The 17018-nt window shown below is 43.9% G+C and overlaps 2 protein-coding genes across 4 annotated transcripts in view; one reads left to right on the top strand and one right to left on the bottom strand.

Annotated features, from left to right (window-relative positions):
- Window positions 1-2715, top strand: part of LOC123764494 (xanthine dehydrogenase/oxidase) — a 33610-nt gene extending 30895 nt beyond the window's left edge. For all 3 annotated transcript variants that reach the window (XM_069314502.1, XM_045752377.2, XM_045752375.2), the window contains exon 28: window positions 1042-2715. In XM_069314502.1, coding sequence (XP_069170603.1) covers window positions 1042-1092 — 51 coding nt within the window. In that variant the 3' untranslated portion in view covers window positions 1093-2715. The remainder of the gene's footprint in view (window positions 1-1041) is intronic.
- Window positions 2716-3785: 1070 nt separating this feature from the next.
- LOC123764493 (pancreatic triacylglycerol lipase) lies at window positions 3786-16634 on the bottom strand. The gene is made up of 11 exons (XM_045752374.2): window positions 16540-16634; window positions 12614-12811; window positions 11088-11371; window positions 10140-10353; window positions 9091-9246; window positions 8122-8244; window positions 7803-7930; window positions 7007-7136; window positions 6553-6673; window positions 5811-5996; window positions 3786-4262 (listed from the first exon to the last, which is right to left on the bottom strand). The coding sequence occupies exons 1-11, from the start codon at window positions 16544-16546 to the stop codon at window positions 4127-4129; spliced, it is 1683 nt and encodes a 560-aa protein (XP_045608330.1). The 5' UTR covers window positions 16547-16634; the 3' UTR covers window positions 3786-4126.
- Window positions 16635-17018: the final 384 nt, after the last annotated feature.

The following is a 17018-nucleotide window of genomic DNA, read 5'->3' as shown; positions in this document are numbered from 1 at the left end:
TCCAGAACACCATGTTGTGATGGCGGCTCCACTCATTCAGCACCGCTCCTGTGCCAGGTAAGTCCACTACGGGCTCACCATAGCCCGTGCTACTTGGAACTTGTTCCGAGTAGCTGAATCTATAATAACAACGATGGCGGCTCCAAACACTCTGGTACAAATATTTTTGGGGAGTCAACCTAGGCACTATCAGGAACTCCATCGAACAATAAACTAATTTATATATTTTAGAGGAAAAATAATGTAAATGCAGAGAATTGTCCGAGTTTGTATTGAATGTCACCCAAGGTAACATAGATCCTGCACAACACAATTTAATTGATTTTCCAAATATACATAGTCTTTAGAACTCTGAACAAATCCACAAAGGCCGTGACGAGGATTCGAACCTGCGTCCGGGAGCATCCCAGACACTGCCTTAATCGACTGAGCTACGACAGGGTTAAAAGGGTTGAAACCGAAGTTCTACTGAACTTACTGGATCCCGTAGCCTCTCCGAGGCACAAACCAGGCTTTTACACAACCCCCCCCCCCCCCCACTGCACCCGAGCTATGTCAACAGTCTGTTCTCCCTCTTCGCCCTTACATCATCACACACAGATGTGTGTGTGATGATGTACAAGCCTCTGTGTGCTTCAGAACTCTCTCAAATTATTATTCACATTACAACATTATCCAAAACATGCTATGTTACTCGGACTAATCGCACACAATTTGTCCAAGGATTATGGACAGAATGGCTTCTTCTTAGAACATAGGCCTTCTGCAGTTACCTTGATTTACATTAGGAGCTGCCTCGTATGGGCTATCTAAATTTAGAATGGCATGCATACCTATTACAACACCTTTAAAAGTATTTTTAGCCCATTTCTTTGAAAAAATATAAAAAATGACAAATTCGGTCTAGGATATTATCCATATTTTATCTCGACATCCAGAGGTGCCAAATGAGGCGAATAATCCAATTTAAAATACGTATTTATTGGAATCCGTAAGAAAATGTTTATGTAAATTGTCATTAAAATCCTTTTTTTCCCACAGATTGAGCCAGCAAGCCCTGGAACGTTCAAGCCATGGTCTGTGAGAGTTTAGGTCCAGAGACCAGCCGTTGGGAGTTGAACATTCAGGCTGCGAGAGGCAGCTGCAGAGACCAGGAGATGTGGTCTGAACGTTCAACTGTGGTCTGAGAGGCAGCTGCAGAGACCAGGAGATGTGGTCTGAACGTTCAACTGTGGTCTGAGAGGCAGCTGCAGAGACCAAAAGATATCTTGATGACGTCTCTCAAGGCGTTTATTTGTTATCAGAAAGTTCATGTTCAAATTGTCAGTGTTCTTACTCTAGGAGTGTGTGAGGAGCTTGTATCTTCTGGTTTGTGTTCATGGGAGTCTTGCTTCTGCCAATTATGTCTTTAAGATTCTTTCCGCCATCTTCTGGATTGCTCTCCAGCTGAACAGTAAGATGTACATTGTTACATTTACTACTATTGGTGAAGCAAGATATACTAGTGGCGTTTGTCGACAAGTAGGTGAACTAGTGCAAAATGGTTAAAATATGTGCAGACCTTTCATGCTCGACACACTTTCGAAGCATTAATAAAAGTTAAAATAAAAAGAAATTTATGCTTTCGAAGCATAAATTTCGAAGCGACACACCTGCCTCCAAAGAGCCCTTGAGACAAAAAACTACTAGATAGAGCCATGGCAAGTAAGTGTGACTGGGTCCTGGACAACTGTCTATGTTCAGTTTATTTTTTAATCTTCCCCTCCACTCTATTATTGAAACCGGTTAGTTTGCCTCGATGAAAGCTGGCGACAGTCCAATCATCCATAACACTGTTTTCAAACTAGTACTTTTCGACACAACACCTAAGACAAAATTCCCCAAACGTATACTTATTTATGCTGATTTTTTGTTTTTTTTAGTTAATTTCAAAACCTTGTTATTAACCCATATTCACCTTTTTTTATCTCTTTCCAGCGAGTACTGATTGAGACGCAAACAATCTTGAGAAACAAAGTGGTTAGGGGACATTTGATATAGTTTTATGTAGAGGAATTAATGTTTAACAGGTGCACAAAATATTGTCTAAATTTCGAAGCGAGTCGGAACTTCTCACAAAGAATTAAGGGCATGAAGCAATGATTAATCTTTGGTGTGAGTAAATAATATATGACCTGAATATTTCGGTTGCTTCCGAAAAAAAAAACTTTAAAAATTTAAGACTATTTAAAAATTAACAAAAGAATGCTTATTGTTTGTGAAGACAGTTTATTACTCATCCGATTAACTAACTAGATTAATTTTAACTTAAGTTAAAGCTCATAAAAGTTTTTTTTAAAGGTAATCATAGTGTTTGTCTGGGTAGCAGTTCAGGCTGTTTGCCTATAAGCCACAGGTGGCTTGTTTTATACAAAAGTAAATGAATTTGTGTGTGTGTGTGTGTGTGTGTGTGTGTGTGTGTGTGTGAGATGGTGATGGTAGTGGAGAAGTCAGGAGGCCTGGTCGAAGACCGGGCCGCTGGGACGTTGAGCCCCGAAATAATCATTACAAGGTCCTCTCTAACAACTGTGGCAATGAGTCCTTGGTAATGAGTTTCCGGTTAATGATTTTGAAGCTAGAAACAGACTTGAGGCATAATTGATAACCTGACAGAGTACTCATGTACTTGTAAAAAAAATTGTAATATTTTTTTTAAATAAAATCTACAAAAAGTAATATTGTTCCCAACAGTCCCTTTATCAATACTTAAAGGTACAGGATGGTTAATACGACAATTGATGACTTTATTGATTTTAGAATCTTAATTAACACGGATGATAGACATTGAGTTGGTACACTAGGGAGCAGTTACTTCACGGTTGAGATGTCCAACCACTTGGGCTGGACGGTAGAGCAACGGTCTCGCTTCATGCAGATCGGCGTTCAATCCCCCAACCGTCAAAGTGGTTGGGGCACCATTCCTCCTCCCCTCGTCCCATCCCAAATCCTTATCCTGATCCCCTTCCCAGTGCTATATAGTTGAAATGACTTGGCGCTTTCCCCTGATACTTAAAAGAAATCAGGGTTGAAAGACATTAGTGTTCAGGGAAGCGTAGTTCTGTTTCACCAACTTCTGTGGCCCTCAAGCTGCTGTGGGAGGGTCTTGACCCTTCTCCTCGGGTCACAGATACTGTGAGGTCATTGTAAACAGAACATACTAAGCCGATATATTTTATATGCCATTTAGGAGACGGGGCAGACCTTCACTCTGTCCTAAATGCCATTTAGGACAGAGGGAAGGAATGCTGCCCAATCGCAGACGATGAGTCACAATAACGTGGCTGAAATATGTTGACCAGACCACACACTAGAAGGGACGACGACGTTTCGGTCCGTCCTGGACCATTCTCAAGTACATTGTCACAATCGACTTGAGAATGGTCCAGGACGGACAGAAACGTCGTTCCTTCATATTCTACTGTGTGGTCTGGTCAACATTTCTTCAGCCACGTTATTGCGACTCATCATCTGCACCCTAGACGATGGTAAACTTTTGGAGTTCTCAGAGAACCTCAGCAAGGAGGTACTTGATATTATATCTCAAGGAGATACAATATCTCCTTGATTATATCTCTTAATATAGCACCATTAAGGATATACGCATATAAACCTGATGATTTATGAAGCCACAAAAATCAATACACTATAATAGTATTACATGCTTAACAAAATTTAAAATTACCATACTAGGCTTTCTTTCAGTAACTATGAGGCTTTCTGAAATGTAATTTGAATTATAGATCAAATCTAATGGAAATTTTTTATTTGAAATATACAATGATAAAGAACTAGAGATGTTAAAAGGAATCTGAAATACGTATTTATGTACATTAATATATTTGGTAAAGTTTTGTACATATTTATTGGTAACTTCAGCTACAGTGACAGTGAGTAGCGCTATGCTGCAGCTACGGTGGGTAGCGCTATGCTTCATGCAGAATTAAATTTAGTAACGCATGAAACCTCAGTTCTTGAAGTTTCATATCACGTGAAGAGATGATTAACATGTGACCAAGTGAAGTGATGGTCTTGTCAACGGGTGGCCGATATACCAAGTGGAGTGATGATGCTATTCAACGAGAAGACATCAAGCAGAGTAGTAGCAGCCGGGGGACTGCTCCAGGTTGGTGGTGTCCCCGGAACCCAACAGGAGAACGCCCCGTCTGCCACCAGGGCACAGGACAACCTCCTCTGGACCGGAACTCGAATGGTCCCCAAGATTCCTGTCGTCGTACAGGTACAGACTTTTAATTGTACATCCAACACGCATTCAGTTTTTATACTCATTTATTCATTGGAGTTAAGTTAGTGTGGGAGCCACCAATGAGGAGTCATCAGTATGTAAACATGTAATTAATGTCTTCAACAAATTAACACGTGAAAAATAAAATGATTTACACTGAAAGGTGTACCCCATCTCGGTATATATGTCGTGCCTAATAGCCAGAGTTGGCTAACAAGGCAAATTTCCGTGAAATATTAAATTAAACAAATCTTAAAAAATTGTTTTTATTGTATTATATATGATTGCGATTTTATTGAGTCAATACTAACATAGAAATTTCAGCAAACCTGACGTACCTATCCTATGCAAATCTGTCCTAACCTAAGTCAGCAAATCATGTTCCTAATGGATTATTATTTTTAGGAAAGAACAATCTGGAAATAAATTTTTGAAATCTCAAATTCTTTCTGCCTGTTAGGCAAATCGAACTTCCCATGCTAGGCCAAGTAGTGCGATTGTGGCTATTAGGCACGACATATATACACAGATGTACCCCCCACTTCTCTGTGCATATGCACATACCTAGCATTTTGTCCTGTACTATTTCCAGGATTAAAGTATTTTTTTATTGATTGGTCAGTGGCCTTGACTCCTGCAGAGGTTGCTGGGCCTTAAACCCAACATCAAACCAAAATTCCACTGATCTGGGCTCTAGGAAACTTGAACCGCGGACCCCAAGCGTGTGAAACCGAAGCTCTATCAACCGAGCTATTGAGAGGTCTTAATAAGAAAAGGTTCCAGAAGCAGCATCCTTCTGCCAAACTGGGATTTTCCACTTTTCTAACTACTACTGAAGTTCAGAGAAATTAGAGATCCACGCCCACTCTTTTTCTTTTTAATACAAGAATTCTTACATTCTTGTTCAGCCACCAGCACACACAGCCTTTCGGGCAGGTCCTAAATCCTATATTCCCCGGTATACGACCCTGTCAAATCGTTTAGCAACCAGGTACCCATTTTACTGCTGGGTGAACAGAGGCTACAGTTAAGGGTTGGCACCCAGTCAATCCTCCCGGCCAGGACAAAGTGCTCACGAAACGCCAGGCTAGCGTCTTACCACTACGCCACGGGGACTATTATACTATGATTATGTAGTCACGGATACACGATTATCCATGTAAACAAATCCTAAATTTTATGCATCACGCTATTGTGATTTCTGTGTGTAATTACCCATGTATCCTGGATTGAGACTTATGTATGGCGTTGCTTTCAAAATACGAATAAAAATGCAGGCGAGGAGTCACAATAACGTGGTTGAAATATGTTGACCAAACCACACACTAGAAAGTGAAGGGACAACGACGTTTCGGTCCATCCTGGACCATTCTCAAGTCGATTGAGAGTGTGTCTATTCTCACAATCGACTTGAGAATGATCCAGGACGGACCGAAACGTCGTTACGATTAAAAATACCATTTAATATTAAAAATACAGCCAGTAAATTTGATAATAAACATTTCTGTAAACCGCCGGAGAGGCTCACCTCTGGGCAGACTTCTCTATGTTGAGGAGCGAGAGACTGGAGACGGGGAGGCTGGCGTCACAGGCGGGGCAGGCGATGCTCCGCCTGGCCGTCCAGGTCAGCTTGGCGAACACGCTGGCGCCGAGTTCCTCGTCGTGTTCAAGCAGGAAGGTGTACCCTTGGTCAGGATCGATCTTATCCGTAGATCTAGCATGATAGAAAATAATAAAACGCAGTATTAGAGTTGAAAATAAGAGGGTCTAGTCACGTTATTTAGAAAGGCATTGAACTAGGTAGAGAAACTAGATGAACCACACAGAGATCACACTAACGTGATGCATCAAATGAACAAATCCACAAGGGCCGTGACGAGGATTCGAACCGGCGTCCGGGAGCATTTTAACCCTGTCGTAGCTCAGTCGATTAAGACAGTGTCTGGGATGCTCCCGGACGCAGGTTCGAATCCTCGTCACGGCCCTTGTGGATTTGTTAAACTAGATGAACAACAAAATAGACAAATAAGATAGACAATGTCGTAGCTCAGTCGGATAAAGGCAGCGTTTGGGATGATCTCGGACGTAGGTTCGAATCCTCGTCACGGCCCTTGTCGATTTGTACAAGCACAATGCTAAATAAGCACAATGCTTCCCAATTGAGGATCGTGAAGCCCATTTTCAGAGCACTAATCCATCGCCAATTTCATTCCAAATATGATAAAAGCCAATTATATGATTTGTCTCGACGTTTGTGTCAAGAAACTTACTCAATGGAGAGCGTGAAGGTCCAGGAGAGACCGGCTGTGGTGAAGAAAGAGAGCTTCATGCTCCCAGCTCGGCTCCTCGCCCCGGCTTTCTCAAGCTCCAGCCTCAGCCGGTAGTGGTACACTGTGTGATAAAAAGAAAGTGTGTTAAATGGGGTCAAACTTGTTTGGCCAGAGGCAACTGTAAAGTGTTGGGGCCACAGGGCCCTCATTGATGTTGGGGCCATGGGTACCACAGAGCCCTCACTGATGGGGCCATGGGTACCACAGAGCCCTCACTGATGGGGCCATGGGTACCACAGGGCCCTCACTGATGGGGCCGTGGGTACCACAGAGCCCTCACTAATATTGCTACCTTGTAGCACATTTAATATCTTCAATAAGCCAACATTAAGAGTATATAATGAATCAGGGAGCAACGTTAGGTTACATACACCACTGATACTGGTATACTCACAGCACAGTTTATTCGCCGACCCAGTCGAGATGAACATCTGGCCAACTGGTTGGGTGCCAAGCCAGGTGTCTGCCTGGATGCCCATGCGCGCACACCTGGTGCCGTTCTCACCACAGCTGAAGCACTCCCCCTGCAAACGACATAACATGAAATTTCCAGTTTTTCACATCACTTCTCTTCCCCACATACATGGAATGAAGAGGCACCAGCCCAGAGTAAACACTAATGATTGATGAAGATTAAGCCACCCAAAAGGTGGCACGGGCATGAATAGCCCGTAAGTGGTGGCCCTTTTGAGCCATTACCAGTATCAAGAGCTGATACTGGAGATCTGTGGAGGTGCGACTGCACCCTGCGTGACGGGAGATGTCTCCCGTGAGTAAACACTAAAAGGGACGTTAATATATATATATCTTAATACCCCCTACCTTGAGGTTGCCTTGAGGTGCTTCCGGGGCTTAGAGTCCCCGCGGCCCGGTTGTCGACCAGGCCTCCTGGTTGCTGGACTGATCAACGAGGCTGTTGGACGCGGCTGCTCGCAGCCTGACATGAGTCACAGCCTGGTTGATCAGGTATCCTTTGGAGGTACTTATCCAGTTCTCTCTTGAACATTATGAGGGGATTGCCAGTTATGCCCCTTATGTGTAGCGGAAGCGTGTTGAACAGTCTCGGGCTGTTCAACACGCTTCTGCTACACATAAGGGGCATAAACCCCCCCTGGCTTTGGTTTATAATCTGGAGGAAAAACCATGTAATCAATCTTCACCCTTATTTTATGTGCTGTGATAATACTTACTGCTTGGTACTTCTGGTAGCTGTCGCAGGCGAAGGCCATGTAGGAGCACTGGGAGATTATGGAGTCTGTGAAGAGGGCGGCGGAGCGCATGTGGCTGCATCCCAGAGCGTCCTCAACCGCTTTTGAAACTGAGAGAGAGAGAGAGAGAGAGAGAGAGAGAGAGAGAGAGTTATGGCTGCTGGACCTCTACATAGTTTGCCTTGCACGAGTGAGTTCATAAATAAGCGCAAAATTTGCCATTTTGTGCTTAATTATGCTAACTCATACATAATTTAACAGCTATTTCATTTATTTTCAAAACAACGAAATGTGGACTGACATTTGGAGACGTCGTTGTTACTCATCCACCTGGTGACTGGAGACTGGCATCCTGGTTGGTAGAGACCGTCGTTGGGGTAAAAGTCGACGTGGCCAAGTGGTTCTCTGAGTCCATATCCACCAACTGTAAATACATGTTGTTGTTGTTAAAGATTTAGCTACTCAGGACGAAGTGTCCATGTAGCACGGGCTATGGTGAGCCCGTAATTGAGTTTGGTTATACATGATAACCTTTTTCCCTGTCTGTAAATGCAAGACGCCACTTTCAACACCTTCGCCTGAGGTTCATGACTGTTAATAGTCTTCAACCGACCAGGACTCGAACCTGCATAGCCAGAGATGAGCCCCCCGGCGTACACAGTACGTGGTTTCAGTACTGTGTATAGCGAGGGTTGAATCCTGGTGGTTGTTTTTAGATTCAGCTGCTCGAAACGTAAGTTCCGAGTAGCACGGGCTATGGTGAGCTCGTAGTGGACTTGCCTGGCCCAGGAGCGGGGCAATCTGTGGTCGAACCCTGGCCGGATCATACTATATATAGATAATGTGAGTTTTCAGTTGCATATAGTCCTGGGGACCATTCAGGCTTGTTCGCATAGATAATGTATGTAAATCACCAAGAAATTAATGCGTAATGAATAACGTGACAATATTTACCCACGAAAGAAAATGAAACAAAGTGCTTAAGGTCGTGTGGGTGTTCGTCTCCTAGGGGAAGACAAGGGCGGACGATCACTGTGAACCCATTTCGGCTTCGCATGACTTGGGAGGAAGTTGGTGCCGCGTCCCCACGCACTCAGACCCGTGGATTGTCCACTCTAATGTACAGTCGTAGACTGGCGAGGTGATCGCGCAGAGACTGGAAGGATTCGTCGTAACCAAATAATGCGGCGAGTATATAAAACAAACTAAAGCAGACCAATTCTGGGAAAGCTGCAGATTTTGACGGCATAAATGTTTAGGTAATACTTACACAAGGTGAAGGGTATGGTGTCGGTGTGGATGACGTCGACAAAGAGGGCGTCGGAGGGGTCCAGGCGGACTCTAGCCGGCATGTGCTGGAACTGTGGCTGGGCCGGGTCCAGTCCGGTGATCCTCCCCAGTCCGGACACCCGCTCCCCGGCATATCCTAAGGAAAAAAATTTCAATAATAGTTGTATTTGTCGTGATTTCATCGGTGGTTAAGGGGGAAATGTGGCATCTCCAGGAAAGTTGTATTTCAATGTATAGTTCCAAGGCGGGAGGAGCGAGCGGACAGGGAGCCGGTCGGCCGAGCGAACAGCACGCGGGACTTGTGATCCTGTGATCCTGTGGTCCTGGGTTCGATCCCAGGCGCCGGCGAGAAACAATGGGCAGAGTTTCTTTCACCCTACGCCCCTGTTACCTAGCAGTAAAATAGGTACCTGGGTGTTAGTCAGCTGTCACGGGCTGCTTCCTGGGGGTGGAGGCCTGGTCGAGGACCGGGCCGCGGGGACACTAAAAGCCCCGAAATCATTTCAAGATAACCTCAAGAAGGCCTTGGACTCTTTGGGATATAATGGGTGGCCAGAAACCTTTCATTCCTTGAAAATGGCATCTTCTTCCTTCCTCTTTGTTTTGTAATTTACGATGAAAGTTGCAGCCATTATCATCACTTGGCAAAGTGGAAGCCGATAATGATTCAATACAACATAAACCCAGTATATTTTTGTTGATGATTGATGAAAATTAAGCCACCCAAGAGGTGGCACAGGCATGAATAGCCCGTAATATATTTTAGTCATCAAAGGAGTTAATATTACGTGAGGCATCTCCCGTCACGCAGGGTGCAGTCGCACCTCCACAGATCTCCAGAATCAGCTCGTGATACTATTAATGGCTCAAAAGGGCCACCACTTACGGGCTATTCATGCCCGTGCCACCTTTTGGGTGGCTTAATGATTGATTGATAAAGATTAAGCCACCCAAAAGGTGGCACGGGCATGAATAGCCCGTAAATGGCTTAATCATCATCATCAGTTAATATTACCGTGATAAACTCACCACACACATGAGCCCCGAGGGAGTAACAGATGAGGTGGACGTCTTGGGGTTTGTGGCCCGTGTGGTCCTGGAGCCAGTGAATGAGGTGGGCCACTTCCAGGCCGGCCACCCGGGCGTTGGCCACAGACTGTTCGTACATCCCCAACGACCCGGCAGTCCAGTCCATCATGACCACGTTGAAGTCTGCCACGTGCAGGAAGGCGCGAGCAATGTTCTGCCAATGGATTAGATGTGAACACTTTGGATAAATATTTTACCATTTTTTAACATGCAAAAATCCATCTTTTCCATGAATTATTAGGTTTTTTTTAAAGGAATGTTTAATGTGCATGGATTGTGAGCACCAAGGCTGTCATAATATTGGTGTTGACCAGACCACACACTAGAAGGTGAAGGGTCGACGACGACGTTTCGGTCCGTCCTGGACCATTCTCAAGTCGATTGTTGAGAATGGTCCAGGACGGACCGAAGCGTCGTCGTCGTCCCTTCACCTTCTAGTGTGTGGTCTGGTCAACATACTTTAGCCACGTTATTGTGACTCCTCGCCTGCGCTGTCAGAATATCACTAAAAGTGCATAAAAGTTGAGCCTCTGCTGTTTTCCAGGAAGGGTCCCTGTATGCTGGTGCTCCAGGTACAGTTTAAGTATCAGATTGGGCATGCTGGAATGGTTTTTACAGAGCTTCGTATCTTACAGGACCTACGGGAGACATCTCCCGTCAAGCAGGGTGCAGTCGCACCTCCACAGATCTCCAGTATCATCTATTGATACTGGTAATGGCTCAAAAAGGCCTCCACTTACGGGCTATTCATGCCCGTGCCACCGTTTGGGTGGCTTAATCTTCATCAATCAATCAATTACAGGACCGACATCAACCATCTAAACATCGACTGCTATCACCCAAAATTTGCCAATACAAAACAATAAATACTATGAAACTTCTACTTACCATCATCCACGGAGCATCTTTGCCAGTGAGGTACCCGTGCAAAATGATTTTTGTCTTCCTGTTTGGCCTGAAGGAAGAATTGAGGATATTCTGGAGTTGTAGCGCAGGTACGCTCACTCCCTTCAGGTCCTCGCTCGAGTAAAACCTATAAACTACACCAATTGCCTCACGCGACTCCGGCTGGAGATTGACGGGGCGGTACCACGGGTGGAAGAAGTCAGCGGTCGTCTCCAGACAACCAAGCTCCCCAAAACAGATTTCCTCGAGAGGTTCTTTACTTGATCCTAGAAGAGCGATGTCATAATTAAACGTCGTGTCTTAGAGAAGTAAGTAAGTAAGTAATTATCAAAAGAAGGCACCAAACCGTCTTAGAGAAGACGACTTACAGGCGAGAAGGTAACGCTTTGTGTAAAAATAAGAATGTTAGATTTATAGCTGTTTAGACTGTTACCTTGAGGTGCTTCCGGGGCTTAGCGTCCCCGCGGCCCGGTCGTCGACCAGGGCCTCCAATACATATTTAACACAGTCCAGGCCTGGTTACAATCCGGCTGCTTGAAGAGTGTTAATTATGGAAATATTCCATTCATTTGGGTCTCGAATCATAGACCCATATGTATGAGGACTCTATCGACACGATGAGAGCTTTGTGCCAACCCGTCCTCGACTCAAAAGTCCATTACATCCAGCGGTCGACCCCACAGACGCATTCATAAATTTGTACATGCTATTCATTCTAAACGGGAATTTTATCAAATATAAATATTATAGTATATTAGCATATTGTGTATATATAGGGATAGGTTAGGTGTTTAGGTTCTGTTGGCGATTATTTGTATTTGTAGTACGTGGGTGAAGCATTTACAGCGTTGTGGTCCGAACAAAATTCGTCAGTGAAGCACTTGTTCCGGAAGTGTTCGAACGTCCTCAGTTGTGAGTCGCGTGTAAACCGTTTTTCATAAATAAGCAGGGGGGGGGGGGGAGTTTGGCGGGTGCACGGAATCACTTTTGGATCTTTGTTTGGAGGACGAGCTGTTTGTACACCTGTAACTCTATCGACACGCGTGGGGGTCTACGGTTCGAGACCCATTCAGCCCAGGTATATGGAATGTTTATTTCCACTGAAGTGTGAATGACAATTTTATGTTAGCATGGTTGCCAAGTATTGAGTCTGTATCTGTTGAGTCTGAGTACGTGTATCAAGTGTTTAAATATCATAAGTACATAATTTGGCCATTTTAGAATTATTTGAACATCTGCGCCGTCCGAGCTGCGCTGCGCCTATTTACAGTAACGAGTTGAACTCGTTACTGTAAATAGGGTCATACACTTTTAGTGCCTTAGACCTCTAAGGCACTAGATGTCTAAGGCATGGATTGTGGCATCGATGGAATCCCAGAATTCTTAAGACTCCATTGATCTCAAACAGTAAACAGCGCTAAATTGAGTCATTAACTATAGCTATACAATTCCTAAGTTTGCATTTGCGTTGTAAATATTATCATAATGCTAGTATGAGGGCCCCTTACCACTTCTAGCAAGCAAGGCAGAGTTCTTGGGGAAGAGGTTGAAGTAGGGAGAGGTGTTGATGGCGCGGGACAAGGCAGGCAGGTCCTGAGTGATCCTTGACAGGAGGTCCAGCATGGTCTGTGTCGCTGCTGGGGCCACCACGACCACCACAGCCAACACAAACACCTGAACAATCCTCGTGCTTGCATTTCCTTGACCTTAAACACAACATTCTATGATTAGAAAACACTGTGTTAATTTACCATGGGATTTTTAAGATAGTTGAAATTGAAATTGAAATAAGTTTATTGAGGTAAAATACACACAAAGGGATGAGGTAGCTAAAGCTATTCTCACCGTTTAAGATAGTGGAAATGCATTAAAAACATATCAATTAACTTCAATAATGGTATATTATCCCCTCTATGCTACTAGCATAATTGAAATTGAAATAAGTTTATTGAGGTAAAATACACACAAAGGGATGAGGTAGCTCAAGCTATTCTCACCCCGTTCAGTACATCGTGTTAATACATACATAGACACACATCACAAACAATAAACACTACCAAACATTCTGAGAGATAAACATATACATTTCCTACTACTAGCATAGGTAATGTATAAAACGATTAGGCAAGAATCGCATTTACATTGCCCATGTAGGGTCTAGCAATCTGTCTTAACTAATGGTTCAAAGCTCTCATCTAACTGATTCATCAATCATGTCTATACGTCATACGTCAATCATACGTCACTTTTCGCTCGTATCTGTTCAATAAGGACAAAAATTGTCGTACTAGAAAATTAAACCGGCTGGCGAAAGTGACGTACTGCCCCGTTTTTTGTTTTGGGTCCTCTGGCAGGTTAGGAGAGACCACTTTAAATTGACTGTTTCCTTTACATTGGGAAACCTTAAGAGGACTGACTGACCTTAGTAATGCCCGTGTGAAAGAAAGATTAACATGTTAACCTTCAATCATATTTCTTCTTACTGTTAGCGTCATTAGGGAATTTAAACTAAGCTTTCCTAATCTCTTGTTATAATTTATATGATTAACTTTGTCGCGCCAAATCTCAATTAAACTTCCTAACCTAAATTGGTGCCTTATAAGACGTGGTAAAGAACATGAAATGTCTTACTTGTGGAAACAGTATGACTTTAATGTTATTCATAATTGTGTCTCCTAAGACAACCAAGTTTCTTTGCTTTACTCTGAAGCACACGATATTCTGCTGAGAGCCACAGAAACCGAAACTTGCCACTTGCCACAGCCACAGCAAGTGGCTTGCCACAGCCACAGCAAGTGGCTTGCCACAGCCACAGCAAGTGGCTTGCCACAGCCACAGCAAGTGGCTTGCCACAGCCACAGCAAGTGGCTTGGCTTGCCACAGCCACTTGCCCGAAACGCTATGCCTACTAGCGGCTTTAGGTATTGTATGTACTATATCTTTAAATCCAGCATTATGTATGTAACTCAATTTATGCACCTTTACCTGAATACAAAATCAAAATCTATAATACCTGCTGGCTGGTCAATAATTTTTTTTTAACGAACTCTCAATATTGTACACGTTTCATACTTAGAATACTTGATTAAAGAAAGTGATTTGCTGTTAAACAACGGAATCAAACACTTTCTTTAATCAAGTAATCAACATGTGGACTAGTTAACCAGACACTATAATACGGTGAAATGCACTGTACACACTCAAAAACACAATATGCAGATAAACAAATCCACAAGGGCCGTGACGAGGATTCGAACCTGCGTCCGAGAGCATCCCAGACGCTGTCTTAATCGACTGAGCTACGACATGGTCGTTCATCTCGTTCATTTAATGCATCACACAATTGTGATGTCTGTGTGATATACAGATAGATAGTCGTCTTCAAAATCACGACCCAGTTGACTCTGAAGGTCCGATATCATTTGAATTCGTTTGTAGTCCTTTGTATTTGCCGGGAAGGTTTGGTAAGCATGCCAGGCGAACTCCCTCGTCTGCTCCTCACGTCTAGGGGATACAAGCGCACTCGCATGTCAACAATGTTATCCCACTGGATATCGCTCAACCTCACAATACTTCATTCAGTTACATTCTTTCAAGCAGCTTTCATATTTCGGTAATGCGGATAGGGGACAAATAGAACATCTAGAGATATACAAATAGATTTTAATTCGTTGAATTATTGAATATCTGAAGCAATTAGTTATTCATTAGTTTCATGATTCAGGATCAGAGACTGAGCAGGAGTTTATGGTTGAAGCTTTTGTACGTAAATTTAACTTTCAATGAAAGTATTTCTACGCCCTTACAACATAAGTTAAATATCCCACTGTGATCATTACCCAGCTTTAGTGCCAGACGTATCGGCATTTAAAGGCTTGCAAAAGTAGTACAATGGGAATGCAAGCATCAACACGCTACGTATTTTAATAGTTGCTGTAGTCTTTGAAGAAATCGTACTTATTAACACTTGTTATTGGAACTATTTAGAACTGCAGGTCAGACGCCATGAATGGATGGGGGTTAGGGGGGAGATGTGGCTTCACAACACACTAAACCCAAAATAACCATATGGTGGGTGTTTATTTACCTATGAACCACGTGTTTATAATGTTGACCAATCCACACACTAGAAAACGAAGGGACGACGACGTTTCAGTCCGTCCTGGACCATTCTCAAGTCGATTGTGAATGGACTCGATCCATTCACGGTGGAATGGTCGATGGAATGAAATACAATAGACTTGAGAATGGTCCAGGACGGACCGAAACGTCGTCGTCCCTTCATTTTCTAGTGGACTCAATCCATTCACGATGGAATGAAACACAATCGACTTGAGAATGGTCCAGGACGGACTGAAACGTCGTCGTCCCTTCACCTTCTAGTGTGTGGTCTGGTCAACATACTTTAGCCACGTTATTGTGACTCGTCGCCTGCACGATTTTATAGGTCGAGGTCCGCGTGGCCTCAACGACATTGGTATGATCCTCTCGTCAGACGACTCTCTCACAGACATAATGAAGCCAACTGACTCCCGGCTTACCATTGTGATGGTGGAACGTTTTTAATAATTAGCCCTTAATCACACCATTACGGGTGTTACGACCCTGGGTTCTTCAGTGGAAACCAGAGGTCAAAACTGAACTAAATAAGCTACGTTAGATTAGCAAAACGCAACTCGATGTGTCCTTGTTTGTATCTTCCCTGCCAGACGTAAGACTATTCTTGTTTCCCACACCATTCCCACTATTCTTGAACCCACTCACTGAACGTGCTAAACAACTAACTGCGTTCGTGACAACGGGTCAGTACCATAGTCTGAACACCTGGTTCCATGGTTCCATGTTTTGTGGGAAATTCGGTTCTGGGAGACGCTGACCTGTTGGATACTGTCCGCGATGTCTGTTGCAAGTATTGTGACCACACATCTCGGTGGTGTAAACTAATTGTTTACATAAATTCTGGACGAAAATATACTTTCCGGTTAGTTAGTAAAGTATTGGTGGCCTAATAACCCTTTATAGGTTGCAGGCGATGAGTCACAATATCGTGGCTGGAGTATGTTGACCAGACCACACACTAGAAGTTGAAGGGACGACGACGTTTCGGTTCGTCCTGGACCATTCTCAAGTCGATCGAGTCGATTCTCAAGTCGACAATCGACTTGAGAATGGTCCAGGACGGACCGAAACGTCGTCAACCCTTCAACTTCTAGTGTGTGGTCTGGTCAACTTTATAGGTTGATTGGTCTTAAAGGTCAACGCCCAGAAATACCACTGAATAACATTTTCCATTTACGTGGAATGCAAACACACGTTCAGCAAACTACAGAACACTCGTAACAATAACACACACACAGATCACAATAACGTGATGCATCAAATGAACAAATCCACAAGGGCCACTCGTAACAATAACACTGGCATTCAAATTCACCTGACATTGGAAGGAAGCGTTGAGGTCCCTGCAACGAGAGAGAGAGAACACGGATCCTGCTGCTGCTGCCCACTTTCCACACGTGTGTCCACCTCCGTCACTTAGAAAGCACTGCGCTACTCCCTCTGCCTGCACACTTATAACCTTGGGCAATGTCCCTCTGCCATACCTCACCTCCTCCTCCCCCCCCCCCTTCTACCCCCTTACCCATCTTAATTTCCAGTGCCACCCTTCCCTAAACGGGAGACATCTCCCGTCACGCAGGGTGCAGTCGCACCTCCACAGATCTCCAGTATCATCTATTGATACTGGTAATGGCTCAAAAGGGCCACCACTTACGGGATATTCATGCCCGTGCCACCTTTTGAATGGCTTAATCTTTATCATCATCATCATTCCCTAAACGACCAGGGGCAGAGGGCCCAGAGCCACTTAAAGATGCTACACGACTAAAGATCACATTCACTTCAAACATCTAC

Source organism: Procambarus clarkii, chromosome 79 (genome assembly GCF_040958095.1).
Source record: "Procambarus clarkii isolate CNS0578487 chromosome 79, FALCON_Pclarkii_2.0, whole genome shotgun sequence".
Taxonomy (NCBI): domain Eukaryota; kingdom Metazoa; phylum Arthropoda; class Malacostraca; order Decapoda; family Cambaridae; genus Procambarus; species Procambarus clarkii.
The sequence above is the reverse complement of the archived record's forward strand: the minus strand, read 5'-3'. Positions and strand labels throughout refer to the sequence as shown.